Genomic DNA, 25,413 nt, shown 5'->3' with positions numbered 1-25,413 from the left:
TTCCTGAGACAGTTTTTCTGGAATAAGAGCTTGAGAGGAATATATAAACTGACATTCCAAGCTTAAACAAGGCCTGAACGTCCAGGAAGCACTAAGAGACCCTAGGGTAAAGGCTTGTGCTGCAGGTGCTCATGTAAGCTCATAGGAGTAGTTTAAAGGAGTAGTTTAAAGGAACTAACTAATAGTTTTTACTGTGCCATTCATTTAATCAAACCACAAGAGCCTGCAGTTGATCATACAGTTCAGTGATCAACATTTTCCCCCTCCTTGTTAATAGTGAATAAAATTACAGTTTCATCAAAGTATGTGTTTTGAAAAAGATCCAAGGGGTCTATTTTTAATCAAAATTTCATGGCACAATAAGTTTTTTCTAGTACATTCACTTACCAGGTATTTTAGTGGAGCTACACTTAAACTAAGAGAAAAGACAGATCTCTGCATCCTTAATATTTGCAAATACTACAAGATAGCTTGAGCACCATCACCCATTTTATTAGCAAGGCAAAAAATACGCATACTTACATCAAAAAATAGAGGGTTATAGACAGTAAGAGGTAGTTCTATGTGGCCAAAATGACCCGGGCAGTTGCTAAAGTTCTGCATGCAAGTTGCACACACTTCTTTGGAGTCTGGAGGTCCCAAAGCCAAGTCATAGAGTCCATTAACAGCTGGATTCCCCACACTATCCAAATACTGAGGATTTGTTATGGTTTTTACACTGAGTTTCCTGTCATTAGAAAAAAAGAAAAAAACAGCAATCAGTGGCAGCAGTCCCGTGATATAACTTGAATATTACAGCTAGCGTTTACCCCTTTCTCCCCACCCCCGAAAAGGACCCCTCCTGCAGCCTGCCCCCTGCAATCCTGACAGTTGTAGGGGGGGGACAGTTGTGTCCCCCCCCCCCCCCCAAAAAAAGTCAGGGTCTGGTAGAGGCCACGCCGCAGCCGGACTACACGTCCCAGCATGCCGCGCGCCGACGGCCCGCCGAAGCCAGCCGGCGTCCTCGCGCGCGGCATGCCGGGACATGTAGTTCCCGCCAGTCCTGTGCTACACAGGGAAGGGAGCGAGTCACCGTCTGCCCGCCTGGAGCCTCACCTGATCTCGTCGGCCGTGTACATCCCGAAGGAGACCCTAACCAGCCGCCGCCACGGCACCACCTTCGGCGGCCTCATGGCGAACGGGCGAGTCCTCGCGGGCCAACGCTTCGCTGAGGCTGCTGCGCCACAGGCAGCGGCGCCACGCGGGTCCCGGCGGCGGCGGCGGCGGGGCGGGGCCGGGCGATACCACCGCGGCGGAGGGGCGGCCCCGCGCCTCCCCCCCGCAGGCGCAGTGGCGCCGCCCCCGTTCCGGCGGGGCAGGGCAGGGCGCGAGCGCCGAGATGGCGGCGCGGCGGCTGGGCGGCAGCTCGTGGCAGCAGATGAGGTTGCTGAGCGGGCGGTGGTGCCTGCGGGCAGGCAGCGCCGGGAAGCGGGAGCAGAACCGGTAAGGCTGGCCGCTCCCGAGCCCTGCTAGCGCGGGCCCGGCGGCGGCGGCGGCGGCGCAGTAGAGGAAGCAGTTGGGGGAGGTGGGGGGGGGGGGGGGGGGGAATTGAGGCGTGACAGGCCGCGCAGGCGCGGTGGGGGCGGCGGCGTGCGCTGCGCAGGCGCAGTGGGGTCCCGGCGGCTGCCCGCGTGCGCGGCCGCTGCAGGGCGGGAAGGGCGGAGGGGCCGCTCGGGGGCGGGGGGAGGTGGATGAAATCTGCTCTTGAGGCGTTTGGCGGCTTTCAGCGCTGAATCTCAGGAAAGGACGTTGGGGGAGCGGTATGCCTTGAGAGAAAGCATCCTGCTGCTCCGGATGCTGCTTATAGGCAAAACATCACTCCCACCTGAGGTAGCAAAATCATAAATTAAAAGATAAATAGGTGCGAAATACAGGAAGAGTAATAAACATCGCATAACTTTAAACCTTACAGCTGTGAATATGCATTAGCTGCTTCTCCCATAGGGTCGAGATCAGCATTGAAGCCTATGCTAACACTAGGGCTGTAGCAGACTTTATGCTACATGTGGTTTTATCCCTGGCTATGGTGACGTGTTAGATTACTCCGTGAGTAAAACTATATTTTAATATAAGCTTTAACGTATTTTAAAAGTGGTAAAAGTCGCCCAGTTGCAAGAGAGGCTTGGAGATGTGTCCTGGGAATCTGAACTGAGCGCAAAGCTGCCGCCTTGCTGCATGCAGCAGAAGCAAGTTTAAGCCAGTGTGCCTCTTATGGCAGTGCTCATGCCAGCGTGTTTTCCCAGCCCTGCAGAAAGCCAGACAAAAATGTGTCTAGTTTCACTACTCCCAACTCAGAGTCTTTGTTTGAACACTACACCTGTCTAAAATCTTTTAAGAAAAGCAGCTGCTTTCAACTGCCTTAAACTTCACTCTGCCTCTAAAAAGTAAAATTGATCGTTTTTCTGATCTATATTCAGGACTTTCTTTCTCAGATACAATATTTTTTGAAAACTATGATACTCCCAAAATCTATAACGCTTTTCGTTATGTAGTATGATTTTTTTTCCTATAATCTTTTGTCTCTCTTTTAAGAGAAACATCAAATAGGAGTTTATAATAATAATACTCCGGAGCTGGTCACAGTGTAGTAGTTCCGTAACCTTTCCCTGTTAAGGTTTTGAGTTAATGTTACGGTTGTAAATTCAAAACTCTGATTGGTTTGTAGGTACTCTTCTAGTACTACAGCTTTAGAGAAGACGGTGGAAAACTCAGAAGGTATGATATTTTAATTCCTAGTTTCTTATGTGTTAATTTTTGTATCTCCACACAGCATAGCCTATGATGAGATAAAGAGGAAATAAAATGCCATTTTTCCCTGCTTTTTGTGCAGAGATTTCCTAGTGTAACTTGGTTACCCTCACCATCAGTTCTTTACTTAGCTGTATGAGAAGATGTGATTCTATTCTTGTTCCCTCTAACCAGGTTTCTGCCATACTGCCTTTCTTGTGAGGATATCCTCCAGCAAATTAAGACTTCATCTCTGTCTCATCTAGTCTCACCTCACTAAACCTGTAACATCTGTTTTATAAGAATTACTGTACCAAATCAGACTAAAAATTCGCCTAACCTAGTATTCTGTCACCCATAGCAGTGAGAAGCGGATGTCTGTCAAAGTGTAAAAATTGGGTATATGCGATGCTCTTTTAGCCCCAGCAGCTGATAGCCAAAATACTTACTGAGCTAGAGGTGTGTTTATGCATTTAGTAGCCTTGAATGAAGTTGTTTTGAGTTTTCCAGTTGTTCTTTGAAGCTGTAAAAACTTTTGATAGCCACAACTTCTGGTAGCAAAGAGTTTCCCACCTTAACACGTGATTCTTTCTTTCATTCTGTTGTTTCTGCTCCATATCCCATTCTGTAATTCTGTTGTAAGTTTTGTAGAAGAATAAACTGGGATATTTGGAGCAGTGCTGCAAACGGAAACAAGTTACTGCCAGTAAGTAACAGCTCATGGAAGCACCAATACAGAGGTGAAAGGAAAAGTACCATCTGTTCCTTTTAAGTGGTCTGTACTCTGTGGTGTGCATGCTGTAGACTTGTAGGGTTTCCCCTACCTCATGTCTTTATTTTAGTTATCACTGTCCTCTGTGAATGGATTTACTGACTGGCTCTGCTGACAACTTCTAGCTGCTTCTTTGCAGTGTCTTTTTTTTTTTTTTTGATATAAAGCTGAGAAGACAGGTGTTTGTGGCTGAAATAAATTAACTATTGGTGTCTCAGTGTAGAAACAGGAAGTTCAGAGTGTATTGCAGAAGTATTCAGGCAAGCTGAATTGGAAAAAAAAAAGACAGAGGTGACAAACTTTGAACTAAGGAACTGAGAGTAGGAAAGGGAGGAAGTGCAAAAGATTTGGGCTCAAGCTGGAAGATCTGACAGTAAGGGAAACTGAAGGAACTTGGGTAGGTAAATGAGTATAGTTTCTTTGATGTAGAAAGGATTATTTGCCACAGACTCTGACCCTGTCTGGACACAGGACTGTCTTTTTCCTATTAGCCTTTTTTTTCCCCCCAATTAACATTGCAATAAATTGTGGCCTACATCAGACTTTGATTTTAAAATCTATGCTTAATAAATACTTTTAGCTGGATTATCTTAATTGAGGGATTTTCATGAAGTTGAGATAACATTTTCTTTAGATATTCATTGGTTTCTAATGATGGTTTTAATACTGTTTCTTACAGTTACTCGAGAAGAAATTGTTATTCCACGAAGGAAGACCTGGTAAGCATTTGTTTATTATTAGAAAATATCTTGACCTGGAAAAAATTCATTGTCAGAAAGCTAAATGTAATCTATTTATGCATAAGACTGGAATGGGGATGTACCAAAACCAGTCCTGCATTACTACCTGCTGCAAGCAAGTTTTCTGTAAGAGCAAACAGATGTACTGTCATGTTTATCTTGTTTGTAAATAGTATTTCACTTGAAAGTGTATTGCAGAATTGAGAAAGAAAATGCAAGTTGTTATAATTATGGATCTAGTGTCCCATTCATGGTTTTCCTTTTAATGGGAGTTCCAGGACTACTCTTTAACTCTTCCTTTCTGTGCAGTGTCTGCACACTTCACTCCTGACCTTTATTTTAAAAATAGTTTAGACACTGCAGTTTTAAGCATAATTCTGTTTCTTCATGAAACATTGCAATTACTAGAAATCTGTTAAAATGAGTTTGTTTGCCTGTCTACCTCTAGATATGTTTTGTTCAGCAAAATCAACTTGACCATTGACAGTCTGTTGAATAAAAGCCTTCCTAGAAATAACGCAGTTAAACAAAAGTGATTTTGTTAGGATTGTCCTGATGTTCTAAAAAGCTTAGGATAAAATTCATAAAAATGGTTTTACGGAAAAACTAAATCTGTAGCAAAATGGTATCTTTACGTAAACCCAAAATAAGATGACCTTCAGCCTGAAGCCTAAGCGTTTTCTCTTTCATTATTCTTGTTTTTACTCATTTGCTGTCTGCCGGAACAGGACACTAATATATAGTGAATGTTAACTTGAGGAGAAATGTTAAATAACTACCTCCTAAAATACTGTGTTTTGTTTACCTTCATGTGTTCAGTTTCCAAATATATTCCATCCATATGAGGTGATTCAGTTGTCTTGATTCTTCTCAGGCTATACTAATAACTTAAATTTATGCTCATTTTACCTCAGCGTTTAGTAGGATCTGACCACGGTTCTGTTTTTGTTATTAACAAAATTCCTGGTAACGTAGTAGCCTGCTATTTTGTTCACACGTTTTGACTACACAAGGTGTCATATATTCTTTGTCTTTTTTTTTTTCTCTTGGGTAAATGACTGTGTTCTCAAGACTTTCAGAGGCCTGTTTGCTGTTTGCCTGAAACACAACCAAAGTCTTAAGGATGTGCAGGCACAGGAGTCTGTCAAAATCTAGCTTTCATTTAAGACTTGAAGAGAGACTTACTACCTCTGTTAATAAGAGATAGGATAATCTTTAGGGACTCTGAGAGAATTCTTTCCTTTCCATGCTCTTTATTCTTCCTTTGTTGCTGTATAACAGAGGCAGTTGTGGTAACAAGAAGCATGCACATTTTCTGGGTTTTCCTCAAAGTCTTAGTCAATCCCTTATTTGGTCTCCAGGAAATGTAACACACGAGGTTCAAAGTGTGCAACCCAACGCTAATCAAAGCTCCTTTATTTTTAGGGATAAGCTAGCGGTTCTTCAAGCATTGGCTTCTACTGTGAACAGGGTAAGCAGTTCTGTTAAGATCATGGAAATAGATTGAATTTTCCATCTCATGCCTTGGACTATCACTTGAAAGAATCTGATTTCTGCCTTGACCGTGAAGGAAAAATTGGATTTTAATCACACATTGTACAGGGTTTTCATTTTTGCTTAGTACTCTTTGCCTCGTTCTAATGCTAAACAAAAGCTGTAACTACTAGTGAAAAATGTAATACATTGCTAGGGGTTTTGCTGAAAACAAAAGTAAATTCCTTTACCAGTTCAATTTCCCAGTCCAGACTGCTTTTGCCCAATCTCAGTCTAGAACGCATGCCTTGAAGGAGCAGACAGGCTCTATTCTTGTCAGGCCATCAGCTGTAAATATGATGGTGCCATTCTTTAATACCGGACTGCTGATTGGTGATAAGTCTGTGCCATGCTTATAGTTTGAATTTGTCTTTTGTGACTTCTGAGAGTAATGGAAAAAAAAATCTTTGTCTCAATTAACATAATTTTAGCTTTCAAAGAATGCTAGTTTCCACTGGCCTTGGAACCTCAGAGTAATCAAAAATCTGTATAATTGTCAGTTACCAGCGTCTTAAGTCCTCAAAACACAGTGGCTCATCCTTATTTTTAATACTGTGATCGTCCTTATCTTTAACTAAAAAACACCACTTCAGATCTTTATAATGACAATCAGAAACATCTCTATATTGGGGCTAATAACTGTTAAAGGATGGTGGAAGAAGGTCTGAATATGCAGCATAAGTAAGAAAGATGGGATTCATGCTGTTCTACACAGAGCAGAGCAAACTCAGGATGTTATTTTGATCTGAAAGTTTCTCCTTCCCTCTGCTGTGATGTAAAATGACTCTTAAGTACAGAGAAACAGAACTTGACCTTTTTAATTAGTATGGCATTTAAACCCCTTGAGAGTTGAACTGTCACTAGCTTTCTGATTTACAGCATTGCAGATCAATGTGCAGAAATGTCTGTCTGGGATTCTGGAAATTGAAACCGATTGCACAAGTTCCCTCCGCTCCCCCAAGGCTATGGTGGGTGGGAGCCCTGTTTGCTTTGCAGGGCACACATTGCTGGTCATATTATAGTAAGGACCCTTTTGCAATCATTAGGTTAGCCTGCCTGTGTATGTGTGTTTAAAGAAGATGCTCTTAAAGCTATTTCCAAAGAGACTAACAGCTTTTGAAAAAGTGTTTTGCTCTTTAAAAAGACATCAGCTTGTGGTTCTGATGGAACTGTTCATTGTGCCTTAAATTGCATGGGGCACTGAGACAGGTGTACAGCATGCCTTTATACACAACTTTAGCCTTTGAATCCTGGATTCTCCTTTCTGCAGGATCCTACTGCTGCTCATTATATGTTCCAGGATGATCCTTTCCTTATTCCCAGAAATACAGCCAATTCTGTAAGTATTTTCTTTCAAATCTTTGATAGCTTCTCCCCCACCCCGCCCCACGTTGTGGAAACTCTAGCCTATTGTTGTTTTGTTTTAATTACAGAGTAAAATTAAATATCTATTCAGAAATTCTTTTATCTGTGTGATTCTTAACTCACAATGATTGTAAAGATTTTCTGGATACAAAAAAAATATACAAAATTATCCTGTTTTTCCTGCCCCTCTAGGGATCTGCCTACTGCCGCAGCTCTGTTAATGTTCTTGTGTGTTAGTGGCTTACCTCTTTGGTTATTCTGCTTCTCTGCATTCATAGTCCGTTAAAGAAATCCAACAGTAATTCTTTAAGTGGGGCTTTCAACATACTAAGGCTATTATTTATATACCTTGGATACAGAATGTGAAGGTATTATAGTGCAAGTGTTGAGATTTTATGCATGCAACTTACTAAATTTGCATGCAACTTACTAAATTTGACTCAAGTTTGTGAACTGGAATGCACAAGGTCGCTACTTACATGTACGTTGCTACGTAGACTACATGTTGTTAGCTACCTGGTGTGAACAGGGTGCAGGAATTTTAATGTTATCACAGGACAGCTGTTTGGTAATTTAGTAGTATTTAGATGAGAATAAAAAGAGAAAAAGAAAGAAATTTTGTCCTGATATTCTCTTTGTCTAAGGTTAAAGATCACGAAGCTGAGGCAGGAGAAAGCAGAACTGAAAAGGAGAGCAAGAAAGAAGTATTGTGGGTGACATTAATTAGAGCGTAGCAAGAAAAGACTAGGAACTGAGATGTATTATGGCAGATCAGTGACGTGGTTAAGAGAGAGGAGAACTTCAGCAGTTCTTTTGCAGACTGGAGATGAATGAAGCTACTGAAAAATCTGAACAGAGTTGTCAAATATGAGGAGTTTTAAAAGAAATTGTGGAAGAGGGTCTGACCTAAGAACTTGAGGAAAAGGAGGGAATGAGAATTGGGTGATGCTGATGATACTCTTTAGAAGTGACGGACAGGAAGAGAAAATTTCTAATGCTGCACCTCTGAAGAGAAAAGCTTTTGAGCTTGCAGTAGTAGTGCAACATCTCAGATGCATGTCCGAGACTAAATTCAAGGGGTTCAATTCTGTAACAGAGAAGTAAATTGCATTCTTGTTTAAAGAAATTGGCATAAATACTTGAATGTTTATCTGGAATATTGTCTTGTCCCTATATTCTTCCTAAAGGCCGAAGAGGAAGAATGAGTTAAATTTGATCTCAGAATGTTCATTCTTACAGAAGCCTTTTCCTCATTCTCAGCCTCATTCAACTTTAATTGAGAATTTCTTCATCAAACTGTTGTTTTCTCTCTTTCCTGTGCAGCGTCTATTTTCATTATCAAAGGAATCTGGGAGAAGAGCTGCCAAATACATTATAAAGGAGTTTCCTCAGTATTTTGACAAGACTGCTGCAGAGCCTAACATACCAGTAAGATTCTGCTTTTCATTTTCATCTTTTCATTTTCTGTGCTTTGGCGGGTAATTAGATGATTTGTAAGACTGGGCCCCAAACTAATGTAAAAGGATAATTTCGTTAACTGTTTTGCAGACAGTTATGAAAGAAGTGATATGTTTTTATGGTGTTTCTGTAGTGAACATTTTGGCTTAGGATTTTATCATCTCAGGCTCTTTATGAAAACAGGAGATCAGGATGTGTGTTCCTTTATCACCGAAGTGACTACTGCTGTTAGGCTAAGAGGTCAGGACATCATCCAAGTAGCGTATTACTGGGTGAAGAGTAAACACATTTGGCTAGTGTTACAGCTTCGAGAAGTCTCGAACATCTGCTTAACTTGTGCTCTTTGCTTTCAGTGTTTGATGCCTGAGAATCTTACGCCTCAAATTGAAGGAGTGAGTGAGGAAGCTCTGAAAGAGCGCATCCACCTCAGAAGAGTGAAAGCTTCTGTGGACCTCTTCGATCAGCTCCTACAAGCAGGTATGTGCTCAGCTTTGAGATTTTGAGCTGCAGCTCCACTTTTATTGAACCAAAAACCAGATTTGTTAGCTGGTATAGCCTAATGTGAGTTAGTGACTTTGAATTGGAACTGTAAAGGGGACTAGTGCATGGGCTAACACTCAGCTTGTGTGCTTGAATTTGTCTGTGAGGACACCTAGTTTAACACATGCTGAGCAGTGGAATTCCTCTCTGCTCGGTGTAACTACATCCATAGCATAAATGGAGACCAAGGCCTTGTACAGAGGCAATTTCACAATTATGTTGCTGGCTTTAGTGCTGCCTCTATTCTGGTAAAGTGGCTCTCCAGAATTAGTAGGCACTCCCTGTCCGTTGCTGGGCTGTCATGTCACTTTGGTAAAACGGAAAACAAAGAGTTTTGCTGATCAAGCAGTGAGTGATATAGTGTTGATGTTTTTTCCTTCACAGTGGAAGAATTTGTGATAGGGCAAAGCAAGAGCTGCCAAGAGTGGATGCAGTATGATTGAGTGAATATCCTGCCAGCGAAGGTCCTCAGGCAGTAACATATTGGCTGGTGTAAGCTACATCTATGCTGAGCGCTGCTGCTGTAAAGGAACGGCATAGCATACCAGCTAGTGCCCCTTCTGTGAACCTGCCCTCAGTAAACGAGTAAATGATTTCCTCCTTAATCTGCATCTTATCTCGGTCATGAGTGAATGAGGAGGAAGCAATAGAAAACTTAACTGTCAGAGCCTCTGAAGGAGGAGGATCACTGGGAAGCTGAGACCTTCTCACATCCCCGTGCAGATGGAAGCAAGAAGATTCCATCAAATCATTCTCTTTACTTTTGGGGTTTAAATACATTTCATGGGAAAGTGAATCACCCGGTAGTCTTTACAACAGGTTGTATTCTGTGAGTAGTTATGAAAAGCACTTGAAATTTTAGTTGTTGACTTAGGCTTTGGTTATTTGTCACTCTTGGCTGCCAGCTGCCACTCACCTCTACCCTTGATCAGCAAAACTGCACACTTTCCAGTTGTCTAGGTGGCATCAGTGGAAAATGGGTAGCCTAGTTCAGTGTTAAAAATGCCTTCTAATGTGACTGGGTTTCTGAAAGTGTTGATTTCACATGCAGTTTTATAGATTTGTTAGAGAAACCTTTGTGTCAGAAGAGAGCAAAGTGGCATAATTTGGTGTCCGAAAGTGTGAAGGCATGCTGTGGAATTAGTAACATATTCTTTACTTTCTGCAACTGTTGTGCATTCTCATTTTCTTATAGGTAGCCCTGTATCTTTGGAGACCACAAACAGCCTTCTAGATTTGTTATGCTTCTGTGGAGATGGAGAATGTGCTCAGGAAGAACAGCAAGAACAAAAAGGAGATTTGGAAGAACCAGAGGTATGAAAAACCTATTCTGTTATTTCTGTCCTCAGTAGTGCAGTGCTGTGGCTACCTGGAAGATAGGGTGAGAGGGGTCAGATGTTATATCTTGAAGGGACGTTAATTACAATTAGGAGAGTCCTGTGTCTGATCTGCTAGCAAACATAGTTTCTCTAACTGGAACTGGTTCCCAACTGGAACCCTGCCAGTTCTGCTGAACTGTGTTTAGGTAGCTGTTTCCCACTGGTAACATATTTTTGTTGTTCACCTGCAAAGAGGACTTCTAGTACTGCTGGTGTAGTTCAGCTAGTTTATTTTTGTCCTGCCTGAACCCTAATAACTGAGTTTAATGAGGGTGGAGGGTTTCCTGTGTGACCATGAAATAAAAGTTGATCAAGCAGAGCAGTAGGTATCTTACACAATACCTCCTTCCCCCTCATCAATTTACTATGGGATAGTTTTTTAGATCATGTGATATAACCCAATGATTTCCACTTATTCTACAAAAAATCTAGCATGTATAATTCGTCTTGTTAGTATGTTTAGTAAAGTGTATATTTAAGCAGTTTTCTTACCTAATTTTTGCTTCCTGAACATTGTAATAGAAATCATTTTAACATAACTCATACAAAACTGCATTTGGTAGCATGTAAATTGCTGCTGAACTTCTGTATTATTGGCAAATCACATCATTTACTGTTGAATCGTAACTTTGAGTTCTGAGAAGCTCATTTCCGCAAAAATCTTTTCAGGAGAATACTTCAGAGCAGAGAAGTCCCAGGAGGCAGTTCCAAAAATCTTTGAATTCATCTGGCTTTAGATGGAGGTATAGAAAATGTTTCTGATATTCCTATATTCAGTGGGCTGTGCCCATGCATTGTTACTATAAAACAGATTTAATGACTTTTTGGCAACCTACAAATGAAAAACTTTCTAGAGGAGATGCAGATCCCTCTATAACAAACTTCATAGATAACAAGCTTACTTTTCTTACTTCTTGGAAGTATTCCATGCTACTCAAAAAACATTTTTTTCTTTCTATTGAATTTGCAAAATAAACTGACATACTTACACATACTACTTGTTAAAAAAACTGTATTTGCTAATCTTTTAAAGTGGTGATGGAAATCCAGTAAATGATTACAGAATCACTCAGTATGTCAGGAGTAATTAATATATTTGAATGTCAGGTCAGCCCATAGGAGTATAGCCCATTACTTTGTTCTGTATGTTGAATTCTTTTCCTAAAGGTTTATTTTACTGATTATTTTGACATGCATACTGTTTCTTGATTCTAGGGAGAACAACAATGCTGAAAGGATATTTAAGATAATGCCAGAAAAGAATGCACACTCCTACTGCACAATGATCCGTGGGATGGTGAAGGTAAAATTATCCTTCAAGGTTGGGAGGCCTTTTTCAACTTGTGAAATCTTACGTAGAGATTTGTCAGTGTTCTTATTCATTTATTTTTTCCAGCATGGGGCTCCTGCGAAAGCATATGACATGTACACAGACTTGCTGAATGACAGGCATAAGGGTAATTGTCTCTTGGGTTTGATTTGTGGTCTTCTAAGTAGCAGAAGCTACTTAGCAGAAGTGGGGTACATATGTATTCATTTCATGGCAATGATGATTGGCGCAGGGGTACGGACCTCAGCTAGATCATGGGAGCTGAATGCAAACTGCTTATTTCAGTGCAGCTGGCATGTGGCTGGCTCACTGGAAACATGTTTGCATGAGAACCTCGCCAGAAACTGAGCCATGTTAAAATAGACTGTTTTCTGCGGAATATAGTTATCAACTAAAATGGCTTATCTTACATTTTCCAGCTGATGTGCATACTTTCAATGCACTGATTAGGGCAGTCCCATATCTGAAGGAGAAGTTCGCAGAAAGATGGGAATTAGTCAAGGTAAGGAGGTGGACGGTGGAAGTTTGCAGCTATTACAAGACTAATGCTAAAAACAAGAGCTTCCTAGAAGGTATTAGTTTAAACAATTGCAAAATCAGACCTGTGCCCATGCAAAATAATGTGCCTTTTAAAGAACACAGCTGATCCAAGAACTGCCCAGTCAGAACGTGACTGGGAAATTAGGTGGGGAGATGAAGAAAATGTTTTTAGATAAAAATTCTTCTCTGAATTGTAACTAAAGATGTGATGGAAGTGGAATTTTGGGGACAGCATTAGAGTTTTCAGTTCTAATGAGATAACATCAGGGAAGAAAATTGATTAATTTAAAAATCTTCCTGATACGCTAGATACGAATCTTCAGTATCTGCTGAAGTGATTTAATTGTGTAGTCCCATTTCTTGGCAAGCTTAATTAAAGATGAGATAGTACTGCCTTTAGTAAATGATCGATTGAGGCACAGTCATTTACTTATAGGGGAAGAGAAGCATGAGATTGGGGAAATGCTGTGGTTTGAAACATGCGAAGTACTAAGGGTTTGGGATATTTTTCTTTATTTAAGGACTTCCTGAATCACATGGTTCAACAGGAAGTGCAACCAAATGTACTAACTTTTAATGCTGTACTGAAGACTCTGAGAAGATGTGGTGGCATCGGCAGAAGTGCGTCTTTATCGGTAATAAAGGAAATGAATGCACTTGATATAGGTAAGAGAAACAGAATGGCTGTTATATTCCGGTGCCAATTCCAGAATAGCTAATTTAAGAGAGTTCAGCAACAAACACAGTGACTCCTAGTTCTAGGGAAGAAATATAAGCATTTGTCTCTGTGTTCTTGGCTTTACTATTTGCCTCCTGTTGTGAGAGAACGGAAGGATGAAAGCTGTAATAACTTAGCTAGGTGCCACTGAATTTCAAATTGAATCAGTCTTCAGAATCTTCATTCAGTGTTTATTACTAATTATAATACAGTGGATGCATTTAACCACTTAAATAATGAAGCATTTTGACGCTAAAAACGCTCCTAAGTTTTATGGATACCACCTTGAAATCTGTGGTATTAAGGCTCTTTAGTCTTAAGTTATGAGTTTGCATATTGTTATGTTGTTACCTCTAATTACATCTGGCTATTCAAGGGCAAGTGTGTGTATACAGTGGGGGCATAGGTCCTAGCCTCTCTTTTCTCAGCTGGGTTCTTCTGTGTTGCTGTAGCAGAAATAGCGAATAATGTGAATATAAAATTGCAGCAGGAGCTGAGTCAGCTAGCTTCCTGTAAATCAGGGAGATTTAGTTCACAAGCTACTGAATTGAGTTCAGGGTTATACATCTACATCTGTACAGAAAAAAAAATGTTGCTTTAAATGATGATTTTGATGATAACAACTGTCTGTTTGCAAAGATAGGGAATACATGCACAATTGATTTTATGTGTTGTAGAGAATGCTTTGTCCTAGTAAAATGCTTGCTGATATACTAGAGGTCTGTTCATGAGTAGAGTGGAAAACTAGTTATGAAATACTTATGCTGTTAATTACAGTGCAGGAGCCTGGCTGCTTGCCTCATAGCAATATGATATCCCAGCTAATGGTCCACCCTCAGGAGTCATCTCTCCCAGTCATAATGTGTGTGTGAGGTCTAGTCCTGCAATTGGGTGGAAGCTGAGAGAGCTGGTAGAATAAATTATGCACTTGTGTAACTGGAAGAGGTGAAGCATGAAGAGATCAGGCTTAAAGTTCAGCCAAGTATGTCAAAGTAACTTCAGTGTTTTTACTTTTCAGAGCCTAGCCTTGCAACGTATGAGCATCTTCTCTATATATTTTATAGAGCTGGTATGTACAATATGAAGCTGTCTGTGAATGTATCCTATCTGACTTCTGTTTTAAGTATTTCCTAAAGGTTATGAGTTGATACATGTGTTGATACAGAAAGCAGTTGATACATGACTTAAAAGAAAGCTTAGGTGTGCAGTCCCAATCTGTGCTGACTGATTCTACTTGAGTGAAGAAAAAACTGCAGAAGATCTTAACCTGTTATAGGGAAAGCCCATGTGCTTTGAGGACTGGAAAGAAAGCCTGTTTCCTTTCCATTTGTGGCCTCAGATTGATAAAACTGAAGAGCAAATGCTGCACAAGTCTGACTGTTACACTTGTGATTTCATAGCCTGTCCCACTCACAGGAAAGAAACTGTGTAGAGATTCTGCTTCTTGGGGAACTGTTCTGTGATTTGGAGCCGTCTTGAAATACAGTTGTGAGGAAAGGTGGGAGCCCAAATGTTACGAGTCCATTAGCCAGAAATACTTGAGCATAGGAGCAAAATAGACACTGTAGCCGTAACTGTGGTCCTTGTGCTATAACACATGTGAAGGAGTTGCTCTGGAGTCTCATTTTGCTTTTTATAAATCTTACTGCTTTTTCCAGTGCCACCTCCTAATAGACAAGTGTCCTGGCCTGTTGGGTTCCTAGCTGGAATGTGCTCGAGTATTTCTGAATCCGTCCTGTCATGGTGTAAAAATCTGGCAATAGTAGGGCAGCTTTTAGTGCTAATAAAATGGCAGCTGGATTTGAGCACTACAAGTAGGGACAGAGAGAGGAGAGTCTTGACACCCGTTTGCAGCGCTTGCTCCAGTTTTTGTAGTATATTTGCAAGCTGGGGTTCTTTACTGAACGAAGCACATAGTACAACTGAGATGTGATGTCGCTTGTCTGTTTGTCCCACAGTTGAGCTTCGCCCATCAACCATCATTACTGAGGTACTAGAAGAAGTTGAAAAGAGGAGTTTCACTCCCCAGGACCCAGATGACGGTACTGACAACCTCCTTGTTTTTAAGCATAGATGAAAAAGTTACTTAGGAAATTTCAAGTGGTTCTACCAGCCTGCAGCTTGCTTATATTGGCACCTTCTGATAATTCTGGAGACAAAGAGCCAGTGCCTGGAAGGTGTGCTATGCATAGGCACGTGAGCTTCTGTGTGGGAAGTATGAGTGGTTGCAACGTGGATAAGTGTTACGTGCAGTAAAAAACATGAGGGTGTTCATGAGACTATTTCAAGGAAAAGCATCTGCTAGCAGCTTCAGTGAAATGATACATTTCTGATGAAGAGATAGAAACGGCTAGGACATTAAGGTGCATCATACTGCTAATCCTTTTCAGAAAATTACATGAAATGAAACTTTATGGAAAGCATTCCAAAAATCGATCTTGGATCTATAGAAAGGGTAGATTCTGAGTATCTCACATATCTCATTGGCTCTTGCTCCCTTGTGTACGTAGACTCTTTGCCCTAGGACATACCTAAGCCTTTTTTACATATAGAAGTTGCTGCAGCTTCAGTCAGAAGGCAAGTCTGGCAAAGAGGGTCCACAGCTGTGCTGTGTGCAACGTGTTGTTTGTTAACAGAGTGCCTGAAGGCACTCTAGCTGCTGATAGATTTGTGTATGATAGGATGAACAAGCTGTTACAGTACATGTTTCAGGAAACAAGTGAAGAGTTAATTTGCTGTTTGGCCATTTAAAGGACAAGTGTAGAGTAAGAGATGTTATGTGTAAGTAGCACATTAGATTATCCTTATTTTTGTTGTCCTTCAGAAGGACCCTGAAAGTAGTTAGACTGCTGTACACCTCTTTTGTTTGCTTCTATTTTGCTCTGCTTGTTAGTACTGTTTCTTGCTCTAAACTACTGCCAGAAATGCAGACAATGACGATACATCTTCTGCTCCTTCAAGTTCTTTACAGAAATATCACTGTTCAGCAAAGGCAGTGATGATGGGCACATGGATACAGACCTTGCCTAAATCATGGAAACTAAATGAAGTTTTCCACACAATGCAAGAGAGAGAGAGAGAGAGATTGCTCACATAAGACCAGATCTGAGCAATTTTGTCTAAACAAGATGTATATGTACACATTCTCTGCTCTCCCCCAAAGTGGGATCCTTCTCATGCTCTTTGATGACTTTGATGTTGCTGAATTCAGCTTAACGCTTTGAAAAAAAAATGAGGCTTATTTTTCCTTAGTGTGTTGTCGTTAGCTGGATGTGATCTGACTCTTGCCTTCAGAAACCTCTGTTCTCTGCAGGGCCTTTCCTTGCCTCAGAGGATTCTGTAAGCTGTAGCTGAGGTACACACTAAACACTAGAATAATACAGTAATGTCTTTTTAGGTTAAAGAATTAAGTCTTTCAAGGTGTATGTGTATTGGGCGTAGAGATTTAAAGTAAATTGCCTTACAGGCATTTCCTCCAATTTGCTACCCACAGAGAGTCATTGCTTCAGTCTCTGATAGCATCTAGTGTTTCATTTAAAAATATTTTTAAAATCCTCCAAAATTCTTGCAGCACAAATAAAATGAGCTCTAGAGCAGATAGGTTTTTTTTATGTGCATCCTGCTCCCCTGTGGCTTGCTTTGCCAGTTGCCTCATCAGGGAGCATCAGTCCCCTTGCTATTTTGAAATGCCAGTTACAGAGACCAGAGGAAAAGCCTCATGAAATGGGAAGGAGGCGTCTGTTTCAGGGGGCAATTGTACATTCTTGGACAGCTCTGGGATGTACTGAAGAGTCTGTCTGTCTGTCTGAAGACAGATACCTGTCTTTGTTGCTTGTATTTTCTTTTCCTAGAGTTAATGGAGAAAAGGAGCAAGGTGGCTGCCCTTTTTAACCTAGTGATTTAAAAAGATACGCTCTCTTGAGTCAAACAAGTGGATATAGCTTTTGTAAAACAGCCTAAACTCAAACACATCATGTGTTTAAATCTGTTTCCAAAAGCACAGCAATATTAATTGCCTCCAGAACACTCGCTAGCAAAACTCATACCATGCCAAAGTCTCTAAATATAGAATCAAGATCCCTGCTACATTGTCAGCTTAGCTACCAGTCTGCTTTCTAACTGAATGTGTCTTGTCTGTCCCCTAGCAGGATGGGTTAATGATCTGCTATATGTCTCATTTAAAGCTGAAAACTAACAGACTGCACTGTTTCCCTTTCAGCCAACTTTTTTGCCACTGCTATGCAAGTGGTAAGTACCCGTTGCCTGCAATCAGAATGAATTATTCCTTTGAGTCCTCCATCTATTTTGGAATTGCCTGTGAATTTTTCAACCTGTCATAGAAAGTTCAGCTCTGTTTCTTTTCCTATTTCACTGATCTTGGTCACCTCCTGTAACTTCTCTCCCTTAGTCTGCTGTCCTTTCCTTGATTCCTGTTAAACTGCTAACCTGTGTGTCTGCAATTTGTGCATCTCAGACAGCTGCACAAGTCCCCATCTTTTTTGCCCTGTCGTCTACTTGCCAGTCACATGCAATTGTCTGATACTCTCTGTTGCCAAGGCTGTCTGTTGAGGTTAAAGGGCAGCTTTTAATTTTGCCCATTGGGACAATCACACATTTATGTCTCAACTAAAGAAAATGCCTAATCAGTCGTTGCACTGAATTGCACGCTGTGGTTAAAACTGTTTGCTTTCAGCTTCACGTGTTTGTGAAACCGTATCTAAGAAGGATGATTTTGTGTTAAATTTGGTGGCTTTAAAATCTGACTGGTTTATTCCAGTGCTACGATCTTAAGGATATCAAGCTCGCCTATAGGTTAAATAAGATAATGGAGAAGGGAGACAACTGGAAATTCTTAGACATGGATCGACTAAATGCCTATTGGTAAGTGCAGTGCAGCTTACATTCAGCATCTGTGTATTGTTGTCCATTTGAATACAAACTAGGAGTTGAACATTGTGCAGTGGGTGCTTTGTTGAACATCAGCTAGCTGCTGTATGTGCAATTTAGAAATTAGATGACATAGTCCTTCTCAAGAACAGTCATGGCCTTTCCCAAACTGAAATGAGGTGTCTTGGAGTGTGTGGAATTAGGTGAAGTTCATAAATCTGAGAAGGCTGAGTGTGTAAAACAAATCGTAGATTACCATCGAACTGAGCATTTAAAGTTATGCCTCTTCAGAGGTTCCTCTTGCATTGTAGGAAAGTGTTCTCCTGCTGCCAAGAGAGCAAGGAAGGAACAGAAGTCTGTAACCTAGCCCTTTCGTTGCCTCAGTCTAGCTTAATCCTCATCCAGTCCGTGGTATTTTCCACAACTCTTTTGTCCATTTAGTCTTGCCTTCTAAACTTTCATCCTGAAGTAGAATACAGGCCGAACCTGGCTGTCTGCATGGTGCTTGCAGGACAGCAGATGTATTTAGGCACCGAACTCCAAGTAATTCCACCGTGTGACAAGGCAATCAAGCCGTCTGAAGCATCTTTACCAATGTTAGTAAATACTGCAGTCACAGAGCATAATTAAGTGCTTGGACTGGTACTGATCTGATTTGAAGAAAAGCTTATTAGAGCAGTGGAACTAAAGGTGCTCTGATAAATTCATGGGAAAATAGTATCATCAAAATAATACGCAGTTTGAGGTGGGGTGATTCATATGATCTGACTTCATCTCACAAGTAAATAAGGCAAATTAATTTCTTTTATATATATATATATATATATATATATATATATATATATATATATAAAAGTTGTTTTTCCTATTCCATTTATTGGCTTAAGATCCTAAGCTTGTGTTGTGAACTTGGGCAAGTAACTGGGTTAATTCAGTTCACTTCAATTCTTACTTAACCTTCAGTTGAGTTTGAGAGGAGTTCAGATACCTCAGGCCCAGTGTCAGGCAGAGAGATTGTGTTTTGTAGAAACTGTAGAAGGCTGTGGCCTACTTCTGACTCAGTCCTGCCAGTTGCCTAGTGTTAGCAGTAAGTTTTTTTTCATCAAAAATACTGCTGCTTTTTTGATTCTATTAGATACTGCAGTTTTACAGTGGGGTTTCCCTGACCTGCAGTACTAACCTGATCAGAACACTGATTTGCTGGTGTTCCTGTATGGTTCAGGTGATCCAATTGTATCTAGTAATTAGTACTTTTTGTCCTCTGTAGGTCAAAATTTTTTTCACTGCTGTGTATGATGGAACAAATCGATGTAGTCTTGAAATGGTACAAAGAAATGACCCCTTCGGTAAGTGTGTCTTAGTGTAAGCATGCTTTAAAGCTCTAGTACGGAGAAGTGGTACGTTTATAGTAGACTAAAGTCACTGTCTTCCTTCATCAGATCTTCTATCCAAGTTCTAGAAATATGTTTGACCTCCTTCAAGCACTGGATGCAGCCAACCACTTGGAAATGATCCCTTCAGTGTGGGAAGGTCAGTGATAGCCATGTGGCTACCTAGGCAATTTGCTTGATAGAAGTGACGGTGAATGTGAAGTGGGAGGGAGGTGGAAACAACGGTTGTTGTTGGATTTGGGACAACATAGATAACTATGCTTCAGTCTTCAAAATGTGAACCTGCCACTGGAAGCTTCCCATTACCACCTTGGAGTCACTGTGATAAGATGTTTTGGCGTGAGGGACGTTATTCTGTAGTGCAGTGGTGGAGCTGTTGTACTAGAGAAAGGCAGAATTGACATTTTTGCTGGAAGTACAGACTGTCAGATCACAGCCATGTCATATTTGATACTTACCTCTTGGAAAACGTGAGTGCTTACCAGAGAGTAAGGTACTACTGGATTAGTACCTTCATCAGCAGCCCAGGCTTAATTCACTAAAATTCATTGCCTACTTTTGGCACCTTCAGGAGGGAAGACAAGTATGTAGCTAAAGGCTTCAGCATGCAGAAAGTATCCTGCTCACTGCTGTCTTTCTCTAAGCAGATATCAAACAGTTGGGATTTAATAGGAAACAAGATCTGCTGGAGGAGCTTTTGTCTTTGATGAGCAGGGAGCAGCACCCTGAAGAGGTAAGGAGGCCCAGTGAGAAGAGAGTAGAGCATTCTGCATTTCTGAGTATGGCATACACACCGTGTTTAGGTGCTGTGGTGTTGTCCCTGGTTACTTTTCCGGTGTTCTTCCAATTGGTGTGCATATGCCAGTACAGATACACAAGTTTACATGAGCCCGTGCAGGTCTGCTCTTTATCGTCTTCAATTGATAGAGAAACCTCAAATTAACACAAGAAGAGAATTCCTTACAAACCAGGAGTTTGAGAAGGAATCCAGCCAAGCCACAAGGGCTGTTCAGCCAGAGTTTAGCACATCCTTGGGAATGCAGAGTGCAAAATTCAGGGATTTTGCCACAAATGTCATTGCAGTAACTGACAAACTGAGAAGAGTTAAAGGCTTGTCCTTGACCTTGCAGAGGTCTCTGACTGCAGCGTTCCCACCAAAGCTGTCTGGAAGCTTGCCTAGCAGGGACAGTCCTCCTGCCAGAGGAGGGAGACTTTTCTGCAGGAAAAAAAAAAACAGGAGTAACCACTGTTAGTTCACAAATTTAAATCATGCAAAGGCATAAGTTTACCTATTCCAAAGGCTTAAGAGGAGCCTGCGGCAAAGGTATCGCTGGTAGTATTCCTTCTTGGTTTGGCCGATGATAAACACATACGCAAACTAACCGGTGCAGATCCTGCCGGCGGCACTTACCAGGCCTGTAGTGTCAGTAGGAGGATGTTGGAGGAATTTCATTGAAAAGGGTACTTTGATTCTAGAAGTTTTGGCATTAATAGCGTAATCTTTTACAGACTCAGCTGGCATTTGCCAAATGTGCTGAAGATATTAAAGCTGCCCTTGAGCAATCTGGAAGGGACCAGGCCCTGTTAGAGTGGACAGGCAGTGCCCTGGGCCATGTCGTCATGTTGTTCTCCAGGGCGGGGAGAACCCAGGATGCTTGGTATGCCTGTGGCTTTCATGAGCTCTTATCTTGCTAACACTGTAATTCAAGTCTTAATCACGAAAATTTGAAGCTAATGAGTGATTTGTTTGGGATGCTAGTGCAGAGAGTGCAGGAGCAGGGAATAAATCCTGCTGGGAATGTAATAGGAAGGGGTTCTTAATTTTGCTGTTCATTCTCAGCTCAAGTTACAGCTGCCTGTTGTATAAAATGGTTTAGAAGTAAATGTAGCAACTGGCTTAGAGCATCAGCCAAACCTGCTTTGGACAAAGCGGGGCTGGATGATCACTTTAAGTGCAGCTGATTTCCTAGAACTTCCTAATTTCTAATTTTTGGAACTTCAGTTCTCAAAAATTGAAACTCCTTAAGAGTTTAATTAGAGTTTAATTAAACTTTGATTAGTTAATATTAATTAATGCTATAAAGAAAAATTTTTTTAGAACTCTGTAGAATTTAGAAGCTAGACTTTTTTGTCCTACATGCTTTCAATTCAGAATACTAATTGAAATACCCAGCCCTCAATTCTAGGTTGTGAGACATTTTCCATTAAATACAGATAACCTCTTTATGATGATTCATTTGGAACAAAGAAGTGGCAAGTACCTCCCTAAAAATATGAGAGATTTCAAATTAAAGTTGTCACCAACTGCACCTTTTAATTTTGCTGTAATAGAAACTACTGACTAGCTTAGCACAATGTCTTAACAGATGTACACTGCATCTGGGAGAATATGGGTAGCAAGGGATCTGTTCCAAATCTGTGGGAAGATCGCCTCATTAAATAGAGTTTGCAGGTGTTCCAGCAAGGGTTTATCCAAGAGATTTAATTCTTGCTTTTTTTTTTTCTTTCTTTTTTTTTCCCTATTGAACAGGAACATGATGGAGCATTTCCAGCAGATCAATAGGATCCCCACGTGAGTACATTCACTGACTTCACATACTGAGTAAGCAATAAGTTGTCCTTATCTTACTGTTATGTCCTGAGTGCACATATGTATGTGTTTGTCCCTGTGAGCAGAGGGTGTTTATCAACTGATAGATACTAATATTCTGAGATCTTTGTGTCCCAGACATGAAGAAGATGCAAAGGATGGCTTAAGTGGTTGATCCTTGGGATGCCATTGAAAGAAACTCTGGAACATGGACAAAACATGCCACTGATTAACTCTGTAACAGATATCAGTCTAAACGGCACCCTTGGGCATATGTGTTTACCCCTTGTGCTCAAAAAAAAAAATAATAATATGCTATTAACTAAGCGTAGGTGCTTTAGAGATACCTGGATTTCTGAAGATGGGTTTATCAAGTTAAATCCTAAACTGTGCATGCCACCTTCTCAGACTACAAGAATTACCTGGTCTCCAGATTTTTCCAGGGAGGGGAAAAACCATATTTAAAGTAGAAAACAATTTCTATGCAAGAGGAACATATCTAAAAACAAACTGTTTGGTGCTTATGTAGCTGAATGTGGTGTCAGAGATGGGTGTTACCAAGGCGCATTAGTTCTATGTGGCTGTAGATGTATGGTACTGAAGGCAGCTCCTTAATGGTACCTTGTGCTTGGCCGTGTTGGCAGACTTCTGTTAGTGTGGCCCAAGGAAATGTTGACGCTGCCAAGCCATGTCAGAGCCCCATCTCAATTTGAAGAACAGAGAAAGGAGGAGAATCCTCTTTCTGAAATCTCAGCGTAGCTGATGGTCTGTGGCTGCCATGGGGTACGGATGTGAGGGAGAAGGAGTGATGAGGATACCTCATCAGAAGGCTCTTCTGGTTGAAAAGTCCCCTGCTTTCCCGTTCTCTGACATGCTTCTTGCGGCAAACGCTGGTTTCCCTCCCTGAGGGCAAGACCGGCATCTCCTGCAGCTGTCACAGCACGTTGACATGAAATGGAGCTGGCAGAGCAGAGCCAGCTGTCACCTCCCAGTGCCCAGACAGCGCAGCAGCCTCTGGCAGCGACATGCCTGCTTGGATTTAAAGGCACTGCCCTCATGTTGTCCTTTTACTTCTCCCAGACCCATAAAAGAAGGGCAGGGCCTCATGTGGGCACTGCACAGAAGGGAAGGTTATTTAGGCTGGTGCAAAGGTAAGCTCCTTACTCTGAGCAGTGCTCTGTCTCTGTGCGAGGGAGCAGAGGTATTGCGTTTGGTTAGAGTCGAGTTCCCACGTCTGTGTGTAGCGAAGGCTGAGGTAGAATTCCCAGCAGCTCTGGTATGAGCAGAACTGGGCTGATTCTGAGTGATCTGAAAATCTGTCACTACCTTTCCCTCTCAGAAGCACCTGCTGGAAGCTAATGGCCGGCCTGCTTGGGTGGGAACAGTGATGCTTGCTTTTCTCTTGCAGTGACCAAGTGATGGATGAGTTCTTGAACTGTGCCAAACAAACCAACTGCCCAGATGAGGCAATTAAGCTGGTAAAGCTGGCCGCCTCCTTTGGTCTTCCTTCAGCTCTGAAGCTTAAAAGCAGAACAGAGGAGGAATTTGAACTCTCTGAAATGCAGAAGTAAGTTGGAGTACTTAATGGTACTGTTTGAGGGGGTGTTGCAGACAGGCAGGGTGCTGGATGATAGTTCCTTTGCTAAGGCTTTTCTGCCAGGAATGAAAGTGGCTTTCCATATGATGCACATCTGTAAAATGCTGCACCTCTGTGTTGATAATCACTCTGGTTCAGTTCACTTGCAAAAACCCCCTCCGTGTTTGATCCCACACTGGGAGGGAAGGTAACCTTCCATTTTGGTATTAGTTATATCCAGCACTCAGATTTGACACCGCTTTTCTTTCTCTGAATGTTTTGCTCCTTGCGTTTGGCTGATTCAAAGAAAGATAGTGTGTATTTTGTGCTAGGAAGAGCAGGGAAGTGGTATAGGATGGTTTGCAGGTTCTGAGGATCGGGGTGAACCGTCAGTACATTGGCCTAGTCTGTTGCTGAGCTGATGCAGTCAAACTGCAGACCGTGGGCCACTGTGGGCCACAGCCTTGAGGGACCACAGTTTGGGAGCCACTTGTCTGGTCCAGGGGAGAAGTTCCAGTAGTCTTGACAATTGGCCCACCAATTTCTGGGCAACTGCAGTAGTCTGGTTTTTGGAGAGGAGATGGACATACTCCATCAAATGCTGGGAGAACTTGTCCTTCAAGAACGGTAGGCGTCAGGCAGTCCTGACATTCTCTTTCGGGAGGTCTGCCCTGTGTTTTGGATAACTTGTTTCAAGCAAAAGGTTGCAACAGGTCCCTGATCTTTATTGTTTTTCGTCTACAGGAAGGCACTGGAGAGTATCCAGTCAGACAGCGACAGCAGTGATAGCGACAGCGATAGTGACCGTGATTAGCTGTCCCTCCTGCCTTCCCGTTGGAAAAATTGGGAGCAGCTACTGCTCTGACTCCAGGGTGCCGCTTTGTGAAGCGCAGTGGATTGCTTTGGAGAGATGCTGCCGCTCTGTTTCCTACCTGTGCACTTCATGCCATTACGATGTGGGAACTATTTGGCAAGAGTACGACATCCTCATCAGAGCAAGCTGGGAGCTGTATTGGGTCATGTCCTCACAAACTTCCAACACAAGGGTGGGACATGCCAGCGCAGGGTCTTCTGAATCACTGCCTGCAAGAACTAGCTGCTGCTGAGCAGCTGAGGCCTGTTGAACAGCTGGCAGAAGGCCTGGGGAGCTCCTGTGCAGAGTGCTGCTTTCCAGAGGCTGCAAGTGCTTGACAGCTTGGGCATGATCACAATTCCTGTGGCTTAAACCTGCTCTGGATTGAATTCCTTCCCTGCTGTCAAGCTTTCATGAACTGCTCAAGTATAAACTTGCTTACTCTGTACATAGAACTCTGCAAGTAACGTAGTATTAATCACCTGTGGTGTTCTTCCTTGGTTGACCCAGAACGCCACCACCTTCTGGGAGTTTTGGAACAGGCTTTGGCCTGTAGAGTTTAATTTCATTAGCCTCTGTACAGCTGGAAACTGTATCTCCTAAGGTCTGACATTAAAATACAGTTAATTTCTTAGCTAAAACTATTGATTATAGAAAGTCTTGCTGCTGGTCTGTGAGAGGATACATAAAGTTCATGCAGAGTGTGCCAATAAATACACTGAGGGGACTGAAGGAACACAGCTGCCTGCCCTGCTCCTTTTTCTGCTTTGTAGTTAACTAGCCCTTAAAGCAGCGGTCTGCCCCTGCTCTGAGCTTGTCAGAGACTCTTGAAGGTTTTCTGAGGTAGTTCAGCTAGAAGTGCCAGAACCGTTGTGTTCCTTCACGTGTGGATTAGACCACGTTCCAGTGGAGGGCGTTTACTGCTCCCTCTCTGCCCCTCCCATTTGTGTGTGTGTGTGTGTGTGTGTGTGTGTG

At 41.9% G+C, this 25,413-nt stretch overlaps 2 protein-coding genes and 1 non-coding gene across 3 annotated transcripts in view; 2 read left to right on the top strand and 1 right to left on the bottom strand.

Moving 5' to 3' along the window:
• POLR1A (RNA polymerase I subunit A) overlaps positions 1-1,247 on the bottom strand; it is a 37,860-nt gene extending 36,613 nt beyond the window's left edge. Inside the window, exons 1-2 of the mRNA XM_062575172.1 lie at positions 1,096-1,247; positions 523-727 (exon numbers count right to left, since the gene is read on the bottom strand). Coding sequence (XP_062431156.1) covers positions 523-727; positions 1,096-1,172 — 282 coding nt within the window. The 5' untranslated portion in view covers positions 1,173-1,247. The remainder of the gene's footprint in view (positions 1-522; positions 728-1,095) is intronic.
• A 116-nt stretch (positions 1,248-1,363) lies between these two features.
• On the top strand, positions 1,364-25,174 carry PTCD3 (pentatricopeptide repeat domain 3). Its single transcript, XM_062575170.1, has 24 exons — positions 1,364-1,482; positions 2,705-2,754; positions 4,218-4,257; positions 5,704-5,749; positions 7,082-7,150; positions 8,500-8,604; positions 8,988-9,111; positions 10,370-10,488; positions 11,223-11,296; positions 11,769-11,856; positions 11,950-12,010; positions 12,303-12,385; positions 12,945-13,089; positions 14,160-14,210; positions 15,100-15,183; positions 17,361-17,389; positions 17,919-18,022; positions 19,296-19,374; positions 19,468-19,558; positions 20,067-20,152; positions 20,929-21,077; positions 21,950-21,991; positions 23,418-23,576; positions 24,330-25,174. The coding sequence occupies exons 1-24, from the start codon at positions 1,379-1,381 to the stop codon at positions 24,397-24,399; spliced, it is 2,052 nt and encodes a 683-aa protein (XP_062431154.1). The 5' UTR covers positions 1,364-1,378; the 3' UTR covers positions 24,400-25,174.
• LOC134140506 (small nucleolar RNA SNORD94) lies at positions 12,094-12,236 on the top strand. The gene has a single exon (XR_009958418.1). It is a non-coding gene; the product is annotated as a small nucleolar RNA SNORD94 (small nucleolar RNA).
• Positions 25,175-25,413: the final 239 nt, after the last annotated feature.

The sequence above is a fragment of the Rhea pennata genome, chromosome 4 (assembly GCF_028389875.1).
Source record: "Rhea pennata isolate bPtePen1 chromosome 4, bPtePen1.pri, whole genome shotgun sequence".
Taxonomy (NCBI): Eukaryota; Metazoa; Chordata; class Aves; order Rheiformes; family Rheidae; genus Rhea; species Rhea pennata.
Note: the sequence above shows the minus strand (reverse complement) of the source record. Positions and strands in the feature narration are given on the sequence as shown.